A 23,198-nucleotide genomic window follows, 5' to 3' on the forward strand; every position below is an offset into this window, starting at 1 on the left:
TAGTTCCTCTCCCTTATGTTCTTTACTGCGGCCAGCATTGAATCCGCTGGTCACCTTCCCTCCCCCTCGCCCAGTGATTCCTCACTGACACCAGGGACGAGGACAGGATTGACTTGGCTAGAATTCCCCATCCATGGTCAAATGTCCAGTTACCACAGGCTCTGACAGCTCACATCTGCAGGACAGGTGCAGGTCGGAGGCACAGAGGAGGGGAAGGGCGGAGGGGCAGGGCGGAGGGGCAGGGCGGAGGGGCAGGGCGGAGGGGCAGGGCGGAGGGGCAGGGCGGAGGCACAGAGGAGGGGCAGGACGGAGGGGCAGGGCGGAGGGGCAGGGCGGAGGGGCAGGGCGGAGGGGCAGGGCGGAGGGGCAGGGCGGAGGGGCAGGGCAGGAGGCCAAGGAGTGGTGATTGTACATTTACATTCACCCTTTTATTTCAGTTCAGCTCTAGTATGGCAGGAGAAGATTAGAATGTGGGGAGAGGGGTGGGAGGGGGTGGAGTGGGGGGGAGGTGAGAGGGGTGAGGGGTGAGGGGGGGAGGGGGGGAGGGGGCAGGGGAACAGGAAAGTGAAAAAGAATCAAATTTTCCAAAACAGGACATTCCATATTTTGAACTGACGGAAAGGAAATGGCTGATATTTATTGGATATCATTACAGTATATATTTTATACAGTATATATTTTATTGCATACTCATTGGATATTTGGCAATTAAAAATTACACCGCACAGAACTCAGCCTAAATAGAAAATACATTCAACTTCACAGTATTGGATTTCCCAATATATACAGCTTGGTATCTGAGCAGCTTAGCAAAACATTCAAGTAGAGGCTAAAGCACTTGTATTAATTCATTATTTTGTGTTATTCAGAAGCTACAATCACAGTTTGAGCACAGATATCGGGAGAGTAGCCTAGACTGAGGCGTGCCGAGGGGTTCAGTCCCAGACAGCCCTCTCGTTATCCGTCCCTCTCCTTCCTGCCTCCACACCACCTTCGCTCCGTTACTCTGCATCATCGGCATGACCAGTGAGAGCCCCTTCACCCCAATGTTACTGCAGCCAATGCAGCTGCCATTGGCTTTGTGAATACCCCTGCCTGACAGGGAACCCACCCTGTAACATCAACTGGGTGTGGAGATGCCGGCATTGGACTGGGGTAAACACAGTAAGAAGTTCAACTGGGATCAGAGATGGAAGACAGAAATGGGATTGGCTCCTTCATGTGGCGGCAACTTGTCAAAGTTCCATCTCTGCTCAGTGAAGTCACTAATGTAATAACAGGAAATTCAGAAAGAAAGCGAGAGGGAGAAAGAGAGGCGGGGGCAAGAGAGGGGGAGAAAGGATAACAACACAGAACATTTGCTCATTCCACAAGGAGATGCAATCATTGCCTGTTCTGGTCCAGTGGCTGAATGTTAGTTTGAGCTTCCACCAGGCAGGGCATCCAGGGCTTGGAGAACAGTGAGTGAGAGGAGGAGACTCAACATCCAGGGGCTGCTGAGCACGAGTCCAGGGGTACCACAAGTTGCAACATCTGTGAAAAACCAAGAAAGAATGAGAAAAGCTGACCCTGTATTTAGGGGCAACAGGAAGCAGCAACATTGTTCACAGTTCCTGCGCACTGACAACACCAGATTCCATCTTTATTCCTCCAGGTAAAATGGCTGAACAATACAGTGCAATGGAAGCCATTCAGTCCAGCAGGTTTCCACTCGCTCTTTTAGTCCCACTCCCGCCCTCCGGAACTTTATCTCTGTATTTTTCTCCAAGTTTATATCCAATTCATTTTGAAAGATTTGATTGGATCAGTTACCACTGCCCTATCAGCCAGTGGATTCAAAATCCAAACCACTCACTGTTGCCTCATGGGGAATCGCAAGGTTTGCTCTATGAATAATAGAAGGACGATAAAAGAAAGAGTAATGAAAGACTGATTAGGGATTAAAAATAGGACTTGCGCGTAGAGGCAGGAGAAATAGCGGAGATCTTAAATGAGTACTCTGCATTCGCCTTTCCAAAGGAAGATGTTACCCAGGCCCAGTGAGAGAGGTGGTAACTGGTACACCTGAGGAATTTACACCTGAGAAGGAGAAGGTGTTAGAAAGGCTGTCATTACTTAATAAAACGGCACGGTGGCACAATGGTTAGCACTGCTGCCTCACAGCGCCAGGGACCCGAGTTTGATTCCTGGCCTCATGAAGGGCAGGTCATGTTTGACTAATTTGGTGGAATTCTTTGAGAACATTACATGTGCAGTGGACAATGGGGAACCTGTGGATGTGGTGTGTCTGAATTTCCAGAAGGCATTTGACAAGGTGCCGCACCAAAGACTGCTACATAAGATAAAGGTGCACGGCATTACGGGTAATGTATTAGCATGGAAAGAGGATTGGTTAATGAACAGAAAGCAAAGAGTGGGGGTAAATGACTGTTTTTCTGGTTGGTGATCAGTGACTAGTGGTGTGCCTCAGGGATCAGTGCTGGGACCGCAATTGTTTACGATTTACATAGATGATTTGGAGTTGGGGACCAAATGTAGTGTGTCAAAATTTGCAGATGACACTAAGACGAGTGGCAGAGCAAAGTGTGCAGAGGATGCTGAAAGTCTGCAAAGGGATATAGATAGTCCAAGTGAGTGGGCAAGGGTCTGGCTGATGGAGTATAATGTTGGTAAATATGAGGTCATCCATTTTGGTAGGAGTAACAGCAAAATGGACTATTATTTAAATGGTAAAAAATTGCAGCATGCTGCTGTGTAGAGGGACCTGGGTGTCCTTGTGCATGAATCACAAAATGTTGGTTTGCAGATGCAGCAGGTAATTAAGAAGGCAAATGAAACTTTGTCCTTCATTGCTAGAAGGATGGAGTTTAAAAACAGTGAGGTTATGTTGCAGCTGTATAAGGTACTAGTGAGGCCACACCCAGAGTACTGTATACAGTTTGGTCTCCTTACTTGAGAAAGGATATACTGGCATTGGAGGGGGTGCAGAGGAGATTCACTAGATTGATTCTGGAGTTGAGAGGGTTGGCTTATGAGGAGAGACTGAGTAGACTGGGGCTTTACTCATTGGAATTCAGAAAAATGAGGGGAGATCTTATGGAAACATATAAGATTATGAAAGGAATAGATAAGATAGAAGCAGGGAAGTTGTTTCCACTGGCGGGTGAAACTAGAACTAGGGGGCATAGCCTCAAAATAAGGGAAGCAGATTTAGGACTGAGTTGAGGAGGAACTTCTTCACACAAAGGGTTGTGAATCTGTGGAATTCCCTGCCCAGTGAAGCAGTTGAGGCTACCTCATTGAATGTTTTTAAGGCAAGGATAGATACATTTTTGAACAGTAAAGGAATTAAGGGTTATGGTGAGCGGGCGGGTAAGTGGAGCTGAGTCCACAAAAAGATCAGCCATGATCTTATTGAATGGCGGGGCAGCCTCGCGGGGCCAGATGGCCGACTCCTGCTCCTAGTTCTTATGTTCTCATGATAAATATTGGGGCCAGGTAAATGTGACTTTTGACTTTACATGAATAAAGGAAAGGGGGGTGAAGTCAATTACTGAAACTTGTGGGTTTTGTTTGTAACCAGCAGGAAAAGAATCTCTCTGGGTTAGGGTGACATCGCACCAATACCTCCTGCCATCGTTATCTCCTCCCTCAGCGAGACTGACAGGAGCCTTTGACAGACTCTTCACGTTGTGGACGTTCCTCATGGACTGACAAATGCAGCAAAGTTTGAGTTTGATCATTGTTCATAATTAGTTTGTAACTTAAAATGGACTTTAGTCAAATAATCAAAGTATCTCAACCCAATATGAATTTTGGGACTGTAGCTCATCACATGACCTGGTTTGAACATGATGCTGCAGTTAACAAGGCTGATGAACCATCTGGCCCTTCAGGCAGTGATTCAAGCGACACGGCTCCTGGTGTGGAACCATCACTTCCCGATCTATTAAAATTATCTGCTGTTTTCGAAATTCAAAGTCCGATTGCGCAAAGATAAACTTTGTGTTGAAGCATTCAGCACGTGCATTAAATTAGCGCAATTTAACTTCTGGGGTAGGATTTTCTAACCGTTTTCACCCCGAAACGGGAAAATCCTGCCCAAGGTCAGCAGACTTTTCCATGGTCCCACTCCCGGCCCGTTCCGATTCCCCTGGTGGGCAGAATGGGAAAAATCACCCGTGATATTTAAAAGAAGTGACTTTTTTCACATTGTGAAGGTTTAGAATCACGTTCTGTAATTAGATTTTATAACTCTATCGTTCTTTAGAAATGTTAATGTCTGTTAGTTTATGTGTTGTGTTGTATTTAATGCAGAAATCACTTTCAAGCGTTAGTTTTCGGGGAATTCTGTATAGGGTGGGATTTTCTTATTTAAACTTATTAAAAACACTTCACCAACCCCTCTCCTATTGGCTGCATGATTAAAGTCTCTAATGAACACAATTAGAATTTAAGTTCGAATACTGAGTCTAAAACTAGAGGGTGTAGGTTTAAGGTGAGAGGAGAGAGTTACAAAAGTGTCCAGAGGGGCAATTTTTTCACACAGAGGGTGGTGAGTGTCTGGAACAAGCTGCCAGAAGTAGTAGTAGAGGCCGGTACAATTTTATCTTTTAAAAAGCATTTAGACAGTTACATGGGTACGATGGGTATAGAGGGATATGGGCCAAATGAGGGCAATTGGGATTAGCTTAGGGGTTTTAACAAAAAAGGACGGCATGGACAAGTTGGGCCGAAGGGCCTGTTTCCATGCTGTAAACCTCTATCACTACTACCTAGAACTTACACAAAGATATTCTTACCATGCTCAACTGAAATGGTTGCATTCTTTGCTTTAGCGTCTAAATTCAGAGTGCATGTGTAGTTCCCCTCCATAGACACTCCAAACCCAGTAATGATCAGCCTTAGCAACGTGTCTGTCACATTCACAGTTGCACGATTCTTGAAAGTGGCGCTTTCCTTCTGGGGGTTGATACTGCTGTTGATCACTATTGTTTTGTTGCCTGTTGTGTACAGACTCCATTCATATTTGACGTTACCAGAGTCTGTCTTTTTGTAGTTGCAATCCAGTTGCAGATCATTGGTTTTTGTGGTACAGGCATCTATCCGTGTGATTTCCAGACCTTCCACCATGGGCAACACTGCAAAATAGGAATAGAATATCGACACTTTATACCTGTGTTTAACCCTGCAGTTTAACTGTTGCAGTCCCGTGTGGTATAGGTACATCATCAGAGCTGTTAGGGAGGGAGTTCCAGGATTTTGACCCAGTGACAGTGAAGGAATGGTGATATATTTCCAAGGCAGTATGGTATATGATTTGGAGGGGAACTTGTACGTGGTGGTGTTCCCATATGTCTGCTGCCCTTGACGTCGGGGTGGCAGAGGTTGTGGGTTTGGAAGGTGGTGTCAAAGTACACATGGTGAGTTTGAGTAGTGCCCCCTGTGGATGGTACATACCGCTGCTACTGAGATTGGTGCTGGAATGGATGCTGATTAAGTGGGCTGCTTTGTCCCAGATGGTGTTGAGCTTCTTGAGTTGTGCCTTGTAGATGGTGAACAGGTTTTGGGGAGTCAGGAGGTGAATTACTCACCGCAGGTTTCCCAGCTTCTGACACAGTACATCAGACCAATTCTTCTGGCCATTTTCGCCGGTGAGATCTTTTGGTCCCACTGATACGACGCCTCCCCCCCACCCACCCTCAGGCAGTGGGAGTTCAGTGATGATAATGCTATTAAATGTCAAATGGAATCTCTCCTTTTGGAGATGGCCATCGTCTCGCATGGATCGCGAACCTGTGATATCGTCACAATAACGAACCACAACTCCCCCCCCACCCCCTCCCCCCACCCCCCCTCCCCCCCCACCCCCTCCCCCCACCCCCCCTCCCCCCACCCCCCTCCCCCCCCACCCCTCCCCCCCCCACCACCCACCCACCACAATGAACAGGCAAAACGTTTTCAGTGTCAGAGATCCAGTCACATTAGCTCTGCAGAGATGAAATATTATTGGCAGCAGAGTCACCAACCACATTTAATGGCCTTGACTCTTCCTCTTTTCAAATGATTGTTTTCTATGTGGGACTGAGGCTGGAGAAGATGGAGATTTGATTTTTATTTCAATAATCTTAGTAAAACCCTGACATTAGACATATGTGTAACCAGACTTGACAATTCTCACGCTTTAATTAGCAGTGTAATGCTCAGAACGTGCATTACAAAATCTCCCAAGAGCGTCCACTAATATTCTCCAGAGCAGAAAAGGCAATTGCCAGAAAAGCTCTTACCTGCCAGGACCGAGAGTATCAGCAGCTGCTTCATCATCGGTGAAGACCAAAAACTTCCCGCTACCCAAAACCTGCAGCTGTGAAAGAAAGGTTCACTCAGTCACCTCGAAGCCAGCTCCAGCATCCCAGACCCTCACTGAACCAAAGCTGTCCAATCTGGGCTGGGCAAGTACAACAAAGTCAATCCGACTCACCACAACTCTTAAATATTTTCCAGTCTGGTCCCTGGCCAGCTTTTCCACAACGGGGTGTCGGCAGTGACTCAGTAAGATGCTCTCACAAGGAGCAATTTGACAAGAAAGTACTCAATGAATGATAGGACACCAGCAAGTTCTGTGGAACAAAGGTACCTTGGCATGTTTGTCCACAAATCTCTGAAAGCGGAAGGGCGTGTTAGTAGGGTGCTAAAAAAACATATGGGACACTTGCCTTCATCAATTGAGGCATAGGGCGAGATTTTACAGCGGCACTCGTCCCGAAACCGTAAAATCCTGCCCGAGGTCAACGAACATTTCCATTGTCCGCCCCTCGCCTGCTCCCATTCCCATGGCAGGCGGGACGGTAAAATTCCGGTCACAAATTACAAAAGCAGGGAAGTCATGTTGGAGTTGTATAGAACTTCGGTGAGGCCACAGCTGGAGCACTGTGTGCACTTCTGGTCACCACATTATAGGAAGGATGTGATTGCACTGGAGGGGGTGCAGAGGAGATTCACCAGGATGCTGCCTGGGATGGAACATTTAGGTTATGAAGAGAGATTGGATAGGCTTGGGTTGTTTTCTTTGGAGCAGAGAAGACTGAAGGGCGACCTGATTGAGGTGTACAATACCTCGGGACATGGACAGAGTGGATAAGGAGCAGCTGTTCACCTCAGTGAAGGGTCAGTCATGAGGGGACATAAGTTCAAGGTGAGGGTGCTCCGGTTTCCTCCCACAGTCCAAAGATGTTAGGTTGATTGGTAAATAATGTCAGGGGCACTAGCAGGGTAAATATGTGGGATTAAGGGGATAGGGCCTGGGTGGATTGTGGTTGGTGCACACTTGATGGGCCGAATGGCCTCCTTCTGCACTGCAGGGATTCTACGATTGTATGAGGGGCAAGAGGTTTCGGGGCGATGTGAGGAAAAACATTTTCACTCAGAGGGTGGTGCCAGTCTGGAATGCTCTGTCTGGGAGGGTGGTGGAGGTGGGATGCCTCGTATCCTTTAAAAAGTATCTGGATGAGCACTTGGCATGTCATAACATTCAGGGCTATTGGCCAAGTGCTGGTAGATGGGATTAGGTGGGAGTTCGGGTGTTTCTAATGGTCGGTGCCGAATCGATGGGCCAAAGGACCTCTTCTGCGCTGTGAGATTCTATGGGTTGAATAGTCACTCCAGATATTTGAACAAATAGTTCAGGCCAGCATTTCAGTTTAGTACTGAGGGAGTGCTGCACTGTGAGAGGGTCAGTACTGAGGGAGTGCCGCACTGTCAGAGGGTCAGTACTGAGGGAGTGCCGCACTGTGTGAGGGTCAGTACTGAGGGAGTGCCGCACTGTCAGAGGGCCAGTACTGAGGGAGTGCCGCACTGTGAGAGGGTCAGTACTGAGGGAGTGCCGCACTGTCAGAGGGTCAGTGCTGAGGGAGTGCCGCACTGTCAGAGCGTCAGTACTGAGGGAGTGCCACACTGTGAGAGAGTCAGTACTGAGGGAGTGCCGTACTGTGAGAGGGTCAGTACTGAGGGAGTGCCGCACTGTGAGAGTGTCAGTACTGAGGGAGTGCTGCACTGTCAGAGGGCCAGTACTGAGGGAGTGCCGCACTGTCAGAGGGTCAGCGCTGAGGGAGTGCCGCACTGTCAGAGGGTCAGTGCTGAGGGAGTGCCGCACTGTCAGAGGGTCAGTGCTGAGGGAGTGCCGCACTGTCAGAGGGTCAGTGCTGAGGGAGTGCTGCACTGTCAGGGGGTCAGTGCTGAGGCAGCGCTGCAGGAAAGGATGTCCCGAGGCATGGTACATTGGGGAAACCATGCAGACGCTACGACAACGGAAGAATGAACACCACTCGACAATCACCAGGCAAAACTGTTCTCTTCCCTGTTGGGGCCACTTCAGCGGTCACGGGCATTCGGCCTCTGATATTCGGGTAAGCGTTCTCCAAGGCGGCCTTCACAACACACAACAGCGCAGAGTCGCTGAGCAGAGACTGATAGCCAGGTTCCGCACACATGAGGACGGCCTCAACCGGGATCTTGGGTTCATGTCACACTATCTGTAACTCCCACAACTTGCCTGGACTTGCAAAGTCTCACTGGCTGTCCTGTCTGGAGACAATACACATCTCTATAACCTGTGCTATTGCTCCCTCCACTCACATTGTCTGTACCTTTAAGACTTGATTAGCTGTAAAGACTCGCATTCCAACCATTATTTTATAAATTGAGTTTGTGTCTTTATATGCCCTGTTTGTGAACAGAACTCCCACCCACCTGATGAAGGAGCAGCGCTCCGAAAGCTAGTGACTTGTGCTACCAAATAAACCTGTTGGACTTTAACCTGGTGTTGTTAGACTCCTTACTGTAGCTAACAGGAGACAGAGAGTTGGCATCAATGGGACATTTCCTAGTTGTCAGGGTGTGATGAGTGGTGTGCCACAGGGATCAGTGCTGGGACCGCAACTGTTTCCAATTTATGTGAATGATTTGGATGAAGGGACTGAAGGTATGGTTGTTAAATTTGCTGACAACACAAAGATAGGCAGGAAAGTAAATTGTGAAGTGGACGTAAGGAGGCTACAAAGGGACATAGATAGGTTAAGTGAGTGGGAAAAAGTCTGGCAAATGGAGGATAATGTAGGAAAATGTGAAATTGTCCATTTTGCAGGAAGAATAAAAAGAAGCTTAATGTCTAAATGAAGAGAGATTGCAGAGCTCTGAGATGCAGAGGGATCTGGGTGTCTTGGCGCAAGAATCACTAGGTTGGTGTAGAGATATAACAAATAATTTTTGCTTTTACGGGATGTGCTGGGCCAGCATTTATTGCTCGTCCCTAATTGCCCATTTGAAGGCATTTGAGAGTCAACCACATTGTTGTGGGTCTGGAGTCACTTGTAGGGCAGACCTAAGGAGGCAGATTTCCCTCACTAAAGGATATTAGTGAACCAGATGGGTTTTTCTGACAATCAACAATATTAAGATTTTTTAATTTCAAACTTTCATTGAATTCAAATTTCACTATCTAGGATTTGAATCTGGATCTTCAGATCTTCCCTGGGAGTCTCTGGATATTAATCCACTGACAATACCACTGCACCATCGTCTGCCCTCGAGCAAGGCTAATAGAATATTGTTGTTTATTGTGAAGGGAATTGAATACAAAAGTAGGGAGGTTACAAGACACCAGTGAGAGCACATTGGGAGTGTTGTGTAGATTATTGGTCTCCCTATCTAAGGAAAGATATGAACGCGTTAGAAGCAATTCAGAGAAAGTTCACTCGGCTAATACCAGGAATGAGCAGATGAGGACAGATTGGGGAGGTTGAGTTTGTATCCACTCGAGTTTAGAAGAATAAGAGACGACTTGATCAAAACGTTTCAGATTGTTTATGGGCGGCACAGTAGCACAGTGGTTAGTACTGCTGCTTCACAGCTCCAGGGACCCGGGTTCGATTCCCGGCTTGGGTCACTGTCTGTGTTGAGTTTGCACATTCTCCTCGTGTCTGCGTGGGTTTCCTCTGGGTGCTCCGGTTTCCTCCCACAGTCCAAAGATGTGCGGGTTAGGTTGATTGGCCATGCTAAAAATTGCCCCTTAGTGTCCTGAGATGTGTAGGTTAGAGGGATTAGTGGGTAAATATATGGGGGTAGGGCCTGGGTGGGATTGTGGTCGGTGCAGACTCGATGGGCCGAATGGCCTCTTTTTGTACTGTAGGGTTTCTATGATCCTGAGGAGTATTGACAGGGTGGTGTGGAGAGGATGTTTCCTCTTGAGGAAGAATCTAGAATTAGGGGTCGCTGGTTAAAAATAAAGGGTCAGACATTTGAAATGGAGATGAGGAGAATTATTTCCTCTCAGAGGGTCATGAGTCTCTTTGATTTGATTTATTATTGTTACATGTATTAACATATGGTGAAAAGTATTGTTTCTTGCACGCAATACGGTCAAAGCATACCGTTCATAGAGAAGGAAATGAAAGAGTGCAGAATGTATGTTACAGTCATAGCTAGGGTGTAGAGAAAGATCAACTTAATGCAAAGTAGGTCCATTCAGAAGTCTGACAGCAGCAGGGAAGAAGCTGATCTTGAGTCGGTTGGTACATGACCTCAGACTTTTGTATCTTTTTCCCGACGGAAGAAGGTGGAAGAGAGAATGTCCAGGGTGCGTGGAGTCCTTAATTATGCTGGCTGCTTTGCCGAGGCAGGGGGAAGTGTAGACAGAGTCAATGGATGGGAGGCCGGTTTGAGTGATGGACTGGGCTTCGTTCATGACCCTTTGTAGTTTTTTGCAGTCTTGGGCAGAGCAGGAGCCATACCAAGCTGTGATACAACCAGAAAGAATGCTTTCTATGGTGCATCGGTAAAAGGTTGTTGAGAGTTGTAGCCGACATGCCAAATTTCCTTAGTCTTCTGAGAAAGTAGAGGCGGTATCTCTGTTACACTCTTCCTTAAAAGGCAGTGGAAGCATTTTTAAGGCAGAGTGAGATAGATTCTTGATTAGCAAGGAGGGGGGCGGGTGGGAGAGGCAGGAATGTGGGATTGAAGCTACACTCAGGTCCGCCTTGTGGAGCAGGTTGGATGGGTGCAGTCAGGCTGAAGCTTGTTCCTCACGCCCAGGACAAAGGGGTGTTTTCAAAGTTGAAAGATGTTTTTCTGTGTGACCAGGAGTTGGGTAGATTTGAATGATTTTGAGGCAGAGGCGGAGTGTGGCTGTGAGCTGAGCCCAGGACGTTTCACCCTCTAAACCCGCGCGGTTTATTCACTGCAATCCCTGCTTCACCTCCACCCTCCCCGCCCCCCCCCCCACAACCCCCCCTCCCCCCCCCCACAACCCCCCCTCCCCCCCCCCACAACCCCCCCTCCCACAACCCCCCCTCCCCCCCCCCCCACAACCCCCCCCCTCCCCCCCCCCCACAACCCCCCCCTCCCCCCCCCCCCACAACCCCCCCCTCCCCCCCCCCCCACAACCCCCCCACCCCCCATTCCCGCAATGAAAACAGCAGAAATCCGCATCCCGGGAATCCGCAAACTGAGCAAATCCTAACCGCAGGAAATGAAGCGAATCTTTTAACCATTAATTAGGATTTCTGCCCGTCTCCTGCTTCTATTCCAGTGTTTTTATTTTTTAAAAGAGACAATTCTGCAGCATTTCCACAAAAACCAGTTCACAAACTGTCAGCAAGCAGTCCGATTGGAGTTAGATTATCAGGAAAAGGATCATTCGGACCAATAGCAATATTTATAAATGTTCCTGTTTTTTCCTTTCTCTCACCCTCCCGCCCTCATTCTCAATCTTTCTCTTTTCTGTTTGAATTTGAATTCTTTCCCCCGCAGTTTGAGCTTTTCACTTCTGTTTCTCTTTCTGTCCTGTCCCCTCCTGATGCTCTCTGTCTCTCTGCATTCTCTCCTTCCTCCAGTCCTTACCTGCACCGCTCTGTCTCGCCGGCCTTGCCGCTCCTTATTGCGCTGGCTGGGTTCGGAGTGAGTCTGCACAATGATTGGAGAGTGCTGAGTGGGAGAGTTCCTCACTGCAGCACTCAATGCGGAACGATGCTGAAAAACTCCCACTGACACAACACCCGCCCTCTCACACCCAGAATATCAAACATCCACTCAGTGTCTGACCTCAAAACACTGGCAGCCAGGTTTCCCAGCTGATGGTCCTGCTAGCTTACTGGAATTGTTTGGAACGAGTTTGTACAAATAAAGGAGATTGCTGCTAGGGGGCTGAGAGATGGTGGGGGGCTTTGATGTGGGACCCTCCTCCCAGCGCATACACATAGGGAAGGTCTATACATTATATACATTCCTTACAGATAAACACTGGCAAGGAGAGTGCCTGAGATATCCGGCTAAAGAGTGAGGGTTAATTTTATTTCTACAAGCCAATAAAAGACAGAGAAAAAGAGGTTTTTAAACTTCATTTTTGGGATGTGGGCGTCGGTGGGTGGGCCAGCATTTATTGCCCATCCCTAATTGTCCCTTGGAGAAGGTGATGGTGAGCTGCCTTCTGTGCCGCTGCAGTCTCTGTAGTGTAGGTACATCCACAGTGCTGTTAGGGAGGTAGTTCCAGGATTTTGACCCAGCGACAGCCAAGGAACGGCGATAAGTCAGGATGGTCAGAAATGGGGATGGTCGCTGATGATTGCGCAATGTTCAGCATTATTCACAACTCCTCAGATACTGAGGCAGCCCATGTCCAAATGCAGACAATATCCAGGCTTGGGCTGACAAGTGGCAAGTAACATTCTCACCACAAGTGCCAGACAATGACCATCTCCAACAAGAGAGAATCTAACTATCTCCCTTTAACATTCAATGGCATTACCATCGCTGAACCCCCCACTGTCAATATCCTGAGGATTATCATTGACCAGAAACCCAACTGGACTAGCCAAATATATACTGTGGCTATTAGAGCAGAGTAAGAAGTTTAACAACACCAGGTTAAAGTCCAACAGGTTTATTTGGTAGCAAAAGCCACACAAGCTTTCGAGGCTCTGAGCCCCTTCTTCAGGTGAGTGGGAATTCTGTTCACAAACAGAACTTATAAGACACAGACTCAATTTACATGAATAATGGTTGGAATGCGAATACTTACAACTAATCCAGTCTTTAAGAAGCTATTAGAGCAGGTCAGAGGTTAGGAATCCTGCAGCGAGTAACTCACCTCCTGACTCCCCAAAGACTATCCACCATTTACAAGGCACAAGTCAGGAGTGTGATGGAACACTCCCCACTTGCCTGGATGAGTGCAGCTCCAACAACACTCAAGAGCTTGACAATATCCAGGACAAAGCAGTCTGCTTGATTGGCACCCCATCCACAAACATCCACTCCCTTGACCACTGATGCACAGTGACAGTTGTCTGTACCATCTACAAGATGCACTGCAGCAACTCAGCAAGGTTCCTGAGACAGCACCTTCAGAACAGAACCTCCTGGAAGTTTCTCTCCAAATCATTCACCATTCTGACTTGGAAATATATCACACTTCCTTCCATGTCATTGGGTCAAATTCCAGGACCTCCCTTCCTAACAGCACTGAGGGCGTACCTACATCTCAGGTACCGCAGCGGTTCAAGGAGGCTGTTCACCCCCACCCTCTCATCGGTAACTAGGGATGGGCAATAAATGCTGGCCTAGCCAGTGACACCCACATCCTGTAAGCAGTGCCAGATTTAGGCATAAGCTAAACAAGCTACAGCTTAGGGCCTCACAAAATTTCAGAAGGTTTACAATGAAGAGAACATTTAAGAGTGGATACCAGAAAAGAAAAAGAAAGCACCAGCTTGAAGAGCAACTCAAAAAATTACCAAAAGTTGACAGTTACTTTACTCCAGAAACAGATAAGGATCCACAAACCCAAGGTGATCAGCAAAGTCCAAAACAACCACAGCCTAGTGCCTCTGCTACTGGGACAACAGAGTCTGGAATCTCAGCTGAGGAAAACACTGGAAGTGATGCAAATGTGAGCGTTGCAGAGCCGACATCCACAGTTGAAACAACAAAATTCACGAAACTCAATGATGTAGGTCAGTGGGGTGTCTTAACCGAGGATGAACTCTCATACTGGATCTTTAAGGGTCCTTCAGAGTGTCAACACTGGAACGGCCCCTTTGAAAACTCAAAGCGGTCATTCAAAAATCAGGATAGATATTGTTCAAAAGGTCTTTTTCAGTCCAGAAAAGTTAATGGTGAAATATATGATCGGGAATGGCTGATGGCCTGATGCTGATGAAGAGCTTTCTCCAAGAGACAAATTTCGAGTGAAATCCTTCATTCCTATAATCGATGTCCTTGAAGCAAACTTGAGAAGAAGAGCAACAGTCTACAATTATGCTGCAAACAAATTTTCATTTTTAGTTGATTTAGAAGCTTCAGAGGCACAGCTGCGTGAGGCAGTAGAAACTTTGATGAAAGAGTATCCAAATGATGTTGATGTTAACCTTACGGGGGAACTGAAGCACTTTCATGCTTATCTCAAGCAGAATTATCCAGGAAAAGAACAAGTTTGCCACAAAGATGTGTATCAAATCATCTTCCAAGACAAGATTCATTTAGTTTTCCCTAATGTGGAAGCAATATTACAACTATTCTTGTGTCTGATGGTAACAAATTGTTCAGGAGAAAGGTCCTTTTCACAGCTAAAGAGAATCAAAAATGAACTGAGAGCAACCATGTCTCACGACAAACTGTCTGCACTTAGCATCATGTGCATAGAAAGCGATAAGCTGCGTAGCATATCATTTGAGGACATAATTCATGATTTTGCTTTTGAGAAATCAAGAAAGAAAATGTTTTAAGTTGTATCTGATATCAGTTTTCTGATTTTGCAAATGATTTCATTATTACTTATATTAATAAAAGTGATCCTGATTACTTATTTTGTCAGCATTTTGAATATATATTAATGTATTTTAAAATTATTTTTAAAATTACATTTAAGTATTGTTTCCAGGGTATACTATATTATAATCTATGAGAGAGATCAACCCAGCCAAATGATAAATATGTAATCAGTAAATGCATTCATTTGAAAATAAGTTGTATTTTTCACTTTAAATACATTGCTATCAAATAATTAAAAGGCATAATTATGTTTTCCATTTTTTTGTGGCGACCCAAGGTCCTGTTTTGGTTCGCACCTTTGTGAGACCTTTTGGTGTAACTTTTAAACAAGGGGCCTCCAAGCTTTATATAGCTTAGGGCCTCACCAAGTCTAAATCCGGCACTGACTGTAAGTGATTAAAAGAATCTTTCAGTTGTACAGAACCTTGACCCATCTGGAGTCAGTGTTCAGTATTGCAGCTCAGGAATTGGACTTGAAGAGGGTGCCGTTTAGATTCACAGAATCAGACAAGGAACTAACAGAGTTTGGTTCTGAAGACATTACTGAGCTTGTATTTCTTCTGGTGTAGAAGATGGAAGGAGGATGTTTAAAATAATAGAGATTTGATAGCGTGCATTGATCCACAGTCCAGAATAATGGGTAGAACCTTCAAATGAGAAATCGGCTGCTCACGGATAGATGTCAGAAAACATCTCTTCACATAAATCAGGAACCTTTTCCACAAAAAAGCTATGGATGCTGGAAGAAAATCAAATTTTTGATAGCTTTTTCTTGAGCAAAAAGTTAACGTTTATTTATTAGTCACGAGTAAGACTTACATTAACACTGCAATGAAGTTACTGCGAAATTCCCCCAGTCGCCACACTCCGGCATCTGTTTGGGTCAATGCACCCTAACTAGCACGTCTTTCAAAATGTGGGACGAAACTGGAGCACCCGGAGGAAACCCACACGGACACGGGGAGAACATGCAAACTCCACAGAGACAGTGACCCAAACTGGGAATCGAACCCAGGTCCCTGGCGCTGTGAGGCAGCATGCTAACCACTGTGCCACCATGCCACCCCAAAATGTCAGGAATGGGATTTGAACCCACAACCCTAGAAAGGGACCAGAAGTCATCAGGACTCCACAAGGGAAACAACCATACTGCATAAGTCTGGCGCCTCAGACCACTTGGCCATCCTGACAACTTGCTTAATCCCCGATAAGGGGATTAGGAGCAAAGGCAGATGAATGGATTTGACATACAAATCTGCCATAACCTTGAAGGGCTGAATGGCCTCCTCCTCTTGCTTTGTGATCCACGCACATGCATTATTTCAGTGCACCTAGAAAGATGTGAGGTTGTTTTCCATTATCTGGATTAGATGCTGGGCTGACCTGCACTGATGGCTGTGCCTTTCCATTGCTGTGTCTGAGATCAGCTAAAAGCAATAACGAACAACAGCAATATCTACATTTAATGGATGGTGAGTCAGCCAAGTTACTGGGAGTCTGGTTTCTGACTCAGAACCTGATGATGTCAGGAAGAAATTAGATCAATAGAAACAATCTTGCCAGAGAATATCAGAAAGAAATGTACACACACAAGATGTGAAAGATCTTCAGCAATAAACCACTAAAATACTGAGATGGGAATTAGAGAACACCAGTCAGCTGAGAGCAGTGATCGGTGCCGTATTTATTGTGATGTGAACGTCTCAATAATCAATCAAAATGAGTGTAATCTATCAGTCCCAAGCGTGGGCTCGAGCTCAGCTTGTGTCAGGCTCACCTCCAACTCAGAATGTCTGGCTTTACATTTCACTCCACAAACCTGAGCACTAAATAGATGATATATATAGGCCACTCAGCCCATCAAACTTACACCAGCTCTCTGTAAACCAATTGAATCAGTCCTATTGTCTGTTGATACACAAATTCCTTTGGAAAGAGTTGGTTTGTAACCAGTAAGCCAATTAGGAATTAAGAAACTTTCAGTAGTAGGTGGTACTAACATTTAATAAGCACAGTATATTGTAGTATACATAGAAATTATTCTACATGAATTAAGGAAATACATTAAATTAGCTAAATTACATAAGTAACACCAAAGCAATCTAGGACAAACACATCTTCAGAAAGTATCTGAAGGCAGCTGGAGGAATTGTGGATCAGGATTATTGATCTGGAAGCTGAACGCAGACCTGCCACCAAAAATAATTACATGCTAATTTTTTCATCTGGACGAGACCGGGATGTCCTTCACGTAGTTGTACAAGAATGCTTCCATGCAGACTCGGAGGATGATCACTCGGATTCCCCACAATAGACACCCACCTTGGACTGTCAACTCAAGTTTTCCTGACACACATGGTTTCAAATAAGGATACAGATGAAACGTTTTGCTATTGTTCCTTTCAATACCATATCCATGACCTTCCCCATCACAGGATCATTTCTGATGTGTCTTTGAACTTGAGAAGCTGTTGTAGGCAAATGATCTACCAGCGAAAGATAGAGTACCAGCAAAACTAGTAGGTAGCATTTGCTCAATAGGTAAAGGTAAGTGTGATAATGCATGAGTATCAGCATGGCTACCTGATCAACGATTCTATATATCATAGGAATTTGCAGATAAGATCAGTAACCATCATTGCAATCAGCTAGCAGCTAATGAAAGTGTGTCTTCATACAGCTCAAAACTAGTTAAGGGTCAATAATGTGAAATGCCAACCATATAATAAGAACATAAGAAATAGGAGCACGAGTAGGCCATCTAGCCCCTCGAGCCTGCCCCGCCATTCAATAAGATCATGGCTGATCTGACGTGGATCAGTACCACTTACCCGCCTGATCCCCATAACCCTTAATTCCCTTACCGCTCAGGAATCCATCCATCCGCGCTTTAAACATATTCAGCGAGGTAGCCTCCACCACCTCAGTGGGCAGAGAATTCCAGAGATTCACCACCCTCTGGGAGAAGAAGTTCCTCCTCAACTCTGTCTTAAACCGACCCCCCTTTATTTTGAGGCTGTGTCCTCTAGTTTTAACTTCCTTACTAAGTGGAAAGAATCTCTCCGCCTCCACCCTATCCAGCCCCCGCATTATCTTATAAGTCTCCATAAGATCCCCCCTCATCTTTCTAAACTCCAACGAGTACAAACCCAATCTCCTCAGCCTCTCCTCATAATCCAAACCCCTCATCTCCGGTATCAACCTGGTGAACCTTCTCTCCACTCCCTCCAATGCCAATACATCCTTCCTCATATAAGGGGACCAATACTGCACACAGTATTCCAGCTGCGGCCTCACCAATGCCCTGTACAGGTGCATCAAGACATCCCTGCTTTTATATTCTATGCCCTTCGCAATATAGGCCAACATCCCATTTGCCTTCTTGATCACCTGTTGTACCTGCAGACTGGGCTTTTGCGTCTCATGCACAAGGACCCCCAGGTCCCTTTGCACGGTAGCATGTTTTAATTTGTTTCCATTGAGATAGTAATCCCATTTGTTATTATTTCCTCCAAAGTGTATAACCTCGCATTTATCAACGTTATACTCCATTTGCCATATCCTCGCCCACTCACTCAGCCTGCCCAAATCTCTCTGCAGATCTTCTCCGTCCTCCACACGATTCACTTTTCCACTTATCTTTGTGTCGTCTGCAAACTTCGTTACCCTACACTCCGTCCCCTCCTCCAGATCATCTATATAAATGGTAAACAGTTGCGGCCCGAGTACCGATCCCTGCGGCACGCCACTAGTTACCTTCCTCCAACCGGAAAAACACCCATTTATTCCGACTCTTTGCTTCCTGTCGGATAGCCAGTCCCCAATCCACTTTAACACACTACCCCCAACTCCGTGTGCCCTAATCTTCTTCAGCAGCCTTTTATGGGGCACCTTATCAAACGCCTTTTGGAAATCCAAAAACACCGCATCCACCGGTTCTCCTCCATCAACCGCCCTAGTCACATCTTCATAAAAATCCAACATGTTCGTCAAGCACGACTTTCCCCTCATGAATCCATGCTGCGTCTGATTGATCGAACCATTTCTATCCAGATGCCCTGCTATCTCCTCTTTAATAATGGATTCCAGCATTTTCCCTACTACAGACGTTAAGCTGACCGGCCTATAGTTACCCGCCTTTTGTCTCCTTCCTTTTTTAAACAGCGGCGTAACATTAGCCGTTTTCCAATCAACTGGCACTACCCCTTTTCCAATCAACCGGCACTACCCCATCAACTACTAATGATGAAACCTTTGTACGTCAAAGATTATACTCAATGCTTCTATTTGTAGCTGAACATAATTAGATTCAGCACTAGTCAGAGCATGTGACAGCTATTGGCCGTTCTTCTCCCAAAGGCATTATATAATATGTGAAATGACAGCCCCTACTCCATAAGCAGTAATGGTGGCTTTGGATTAAAATGAACCAATACTTCAGACTTCTGCAAAGCATTTCTGGCATCCTTGTATGTTTTCTCAGTCGGTTGTGCAGTTCCATGACTGTTTCAGATAGTAAATTATGCAGTGGCTTCAATAATGTAATTAAGTTAGGAACAAATCTGCCATAATAATTGACTAATTCTAGAAAGGACCTCTAGAATAACGTCCATCTTTTTAGGTGTTTTATGTAGACCTTTACAATCAATAATGTAACCCAAATACTGGATGGATGTCTGGAAAAAGTCACACTTTTCTTTCTTGATACGCAAACCATGTGCTTGAAGATGTTCCAATGTTGCTTCTGAATTATTTAAATGCCTCTGTTCACTTAATCCTGAAATTTGAATATCATCCGGGTAACATTGTACACCAGAGAGACCACTTTAAAAATCTGATCCATTGACCTATGGAACAGGGCTGAGTGCAGATGTTAATTTGAAAAGGCAATATTTGATAATGAAAAATATCTTTATAAGTAACAATGGTAAGCAATGACTGAGATTCAGCAGCTAAATTTATCTGTAATTATGCTTGTGAAAGATCAATCTTGCTGAATTTCTGCCCACCCGATAATCCGGCAAACAAACCTTCCATTAAAGGAAATGGATATTGATCAGTACACACTGGTTGTTTTAAAATCTCCACAAATATGAACTGAACCACTAGTTTTATGACAGGTACAGTGGGGATAGCCCAGCCACTCATTGTAACTGGCCCTATCACACCAATGTTAACAAGTCGTATTAATTCTTCTTCGACATTGGGATGGATTGCATATGGCACCATTCTTGCTTTGCGACTTTTTGGTTGACTATTAGGTCTTATCTTGAGTTTCACTTGAACTACCTTCAATGAGTCAAGTGTCTCTTCAAAAACACTTGCGTTTATTCAGAAGGTGCTGTAGATCTGTCTTGACATCGACCAACCTGTTGACAGCACTCCAGTTAATCTTTATCTTCTCCAACCAAGATCTCCCAAACAGAGCTGGAAAATTACCACGGACCAGATGGAGAGGCAACTCCACGGTTGACCACTCAACTCTACATTGACCATAATGCAACCTTTTAACGGCGCAATCTCTTCTGCGTATATCCATCAATCACATCAGCTGGTTTGAAAGGGAAATGCTTCAGCTTTTGTTGGTGTGTAATCTCAGGAATTAATGACACAGCAGCTCCAGTGTCAACATCCATCCTAATAGGTTGCCCACTTAACTTTGGAATCACCCGGAATCTGTATGTTTCACCCTGCATGGATATGTTCAGTTGGAGATCCTCATCATATTTATTATTTGCGGAATCACGGTCCTTATTTGCAAATAATTCCTTATTTGCGGAAGGATATATTGGCCTTGGAGGGAGTGCAGAGAAGGTTCACCAGGTTGATACCAGAGATGAGGGGTGTTGATTATGAGGAGAGACTGAGCAGATTGGGTTTGTACTTGTTGGAATTTAGAAGGCTGAGGGGGGATCTTATAGAGACCTATAAGATAATGAAGGGGCTGGATAGGGTAGAGATGGAGAGATTCTTTCCACTTAGAAAGGAAACTAGAACTAGAGGGCACAGCCTCAAAATAAAGGGGGGTCAGTTTAGGACAGAGTTGAGGAGGAACTTCTTCTCTCAGAGGGTGGTGAATCTCTGGAATTCTCTGCCCACTGAAGTGGTGGAGGCTACCTCGCTGAATATGTTTAAATCACGGATAGATGGATTCCTGATCGGTAAGGGAATTAGGGGTTATAGGGATCAGGCGGGTAAGTGGAACTGATCCACTTCAGGTCAACCATGATCTTGTTGAATGGCGGGGCAGGCTCGAGGGGCTAGATGGCCTACTCCTGCTCCTATTTCTTATGTTCTTATATTTCTGGACATTCTCTTCTCCACAGCCGTAATTCTTTTCTTCCATGTTGTAAATTCTTTGTGTAGAATGCAGCTTGTTTTGCTTCTTCAGATTCTTCATCTGAATATTGTTCTCAGGGAAAGCTGGTTTAGACAAACTAGCTTTTGCAATGTGACCAATTTTGCCACAATTCTTGCATTGACTATCCTTGGTCTTGTATTCATAGAATCCCTACAGTGCAGAAGGAGGCCATTTGGCCCATCGAGCCCGTACTGACAACAATCCCACTCAGGCCCTATCCCCTTAACCCCTGCTAATCCTCTGACACTAAAGGGCAATTTAGCATGGCCAATCAACCTAACTTGCACATCTTTGGAGTGTGGGAGGAAAGCAGAGCACCCGGAGAAAACCCACGCAGACACGGGGAGAATGTGCAAAGTCCGCACAGACCGTGATTCAAGCCGGGAATTGAACCCAGGTCCCTGATGCTGTGAGGCAGCAGTGCTAACCGTTGTGCCACCGTGCTGCTGAATGGCCCATCTGTAACATACCTGTGGCTGTTTTGACTTCTTATGGACATTTCTTCACCCAGAGAGTGGTCAGCCTGTAGAAATCAATACCACAGAAAACAGTTGAGGCCAAAGTATTGTATGTTTTCAAGAAGGAGTTAGATATAGCTCTTGAGGTGAAGGGATCAAAAAATATGGGGAAGGGGGGAGGGGGAAGGCAGGATCAGGCTATTGAGTTGGATGATCAACGATGATCATAATGAATGATGGAGCAGGCTCGAAGGGCCGAATGGCCTCCTCCTGCTCCTTTTTTCCATGTTTCTATGTTTCCCCAACTTGTGGATCTTTATTTCTGCACCAAATTGTGAAGTCTCTTTAGCAGCCTATTCCATCAACATTGCGATTTCTACCGCTGTCTTCAAAGTCAAAGCACATTCAGTAAGCATCTTCTTTGGAAAGCCTCACTTTGGAGACCACAAACTAGACAATGTCAAAGAGTATCTTTTAGTAACTCACCAAACTCACAATGCTGTGCCAATCTTTTTTAAGGTTGATAGAAATTGAGCAAATTTGCTTTCCACTTGATTCCTTTGGTGGAACCTGAGCTGTTCCGTTATGAACAGTGCCTTTAGAGAGTAATGCTCTTCAAGGATCGTTGTCAAGTTATTGTAAGTTTTGGTTCCTGACTTTGTTGGATGAACCAAGCTCCTATTGCACTGAGAAAAGCCGGTATGAGCAGCTCATCTGTAATTTTATTCGCTTGTGCAAAGTACTGAAAACGTCCTGCACAGGAATTCTATGATTCATTTTCTAAATTGAAAGGACGCGTGGATCCTCACTGAACTCCCATTTTTCTTGCAGGCACGAGTGACTCAAGACAGCTTTTTAAACTTTTTTATTCTCTTCCCAGTATTCCCTTTTTTACCCTGGAGTACGTTGACTTGATTTTCAGACTGTCCCAGTTAGTAGGATTTTTGCAAGTCCAGGCCAAGTCATGGGGGTTACAGATAATGTGACATGAACCCAAGATCCCAGTTGAGGCCATTCTCATGTGTGCAGAACTTGGCTATCAGTTTCTGCTCGGTGATTCTGCGTTGTCGTGTGTCGTGAAAGCCGTCTTGGAGAACGCTGACCCGAAGATCAGAGGCTGAATGCCTTTGACTGCTAAAGTGTTCCCCGACAGGAAGAGAACATCCTTGCCTGGTGATTGTCGAGCGGTGTTCATTCATCCGTTGTCGTAGCGTCTGCATGGTCTCCCCAATGTACCATGCCTCAGGACATCCTTTCCTGCAGTGTATCAGGTAGACAACGTTGGCCGAGTTGCAAGAGTATGTACCGTGTACCTGGTCGATCGATGAGTTGAGTGCGTGGATCCTCACTGAACTCCCATTTTTCTTGCAGGCACGAGTGACTCAAGACAGCTTTTTAAACTTTTTTATTCTCTTCCCAGTATTCCCTTTTTTACCCTGGAGTACGTTGACTTGATTTTCAGACTGTCCCAATTGTACATCAAAACATCCCTTCTTTTGATATATACCAAACACTGCTTGGAATCGCACCCTTCTCTGATCAGAAAAACCCCCTCT

At 45.6% G+C, this 23,198-nt stretch overlaps 1 protein-coding gene across 1 annotated transcript; it reads right to left on the reverse strand.

Moving 5' to 3' along the window:
- Window positions 1–599: 599 nt before the first annotated feature.
- thy1 (Thy-1 cell surface antigen) lies at window positions 600–12,010 on the reverse strand. Its single transcript, XM_078199147.1, has 4 exons — window positions 11,896–12,010; window positions 6,288–6,364; window positions 4,803–5,141; window positions 600–1,533 (listed from the first exon to the last, which is right to left on the reverse strand). The coding sequence occupies exons 2-4, from the start codon at window positions 6,322–6,324 to the stop codon at window positions 1,415–1,417; spliced, it is 495 nt and encodes a 164-aa protein (XP_078055273.1). The 5' UTR covers window positions 6,325–6,364; window positions 11,896–12,010; the 3' UTR covers window positions 600–1,414.
- Window positions 12,011–23,198: the final 11,188 nt, after the last annotated feature.

The sequence above is a fragment of the Mustelus asterias genome, chromosome 27 (assembly GCF_964213995.1).
Source record: "Mustelus asterias chromosome 27, sMusAst1.hap1.1, whole genome shotgun sequence".
NCBI classification, from domain to species: domain Eukaryota; kingdom Metazoa; phylum Chordata; class Chondrichthyes; order Carcharhiniformes; family Triakidae; genus Mustelus; species Mustelus asterias.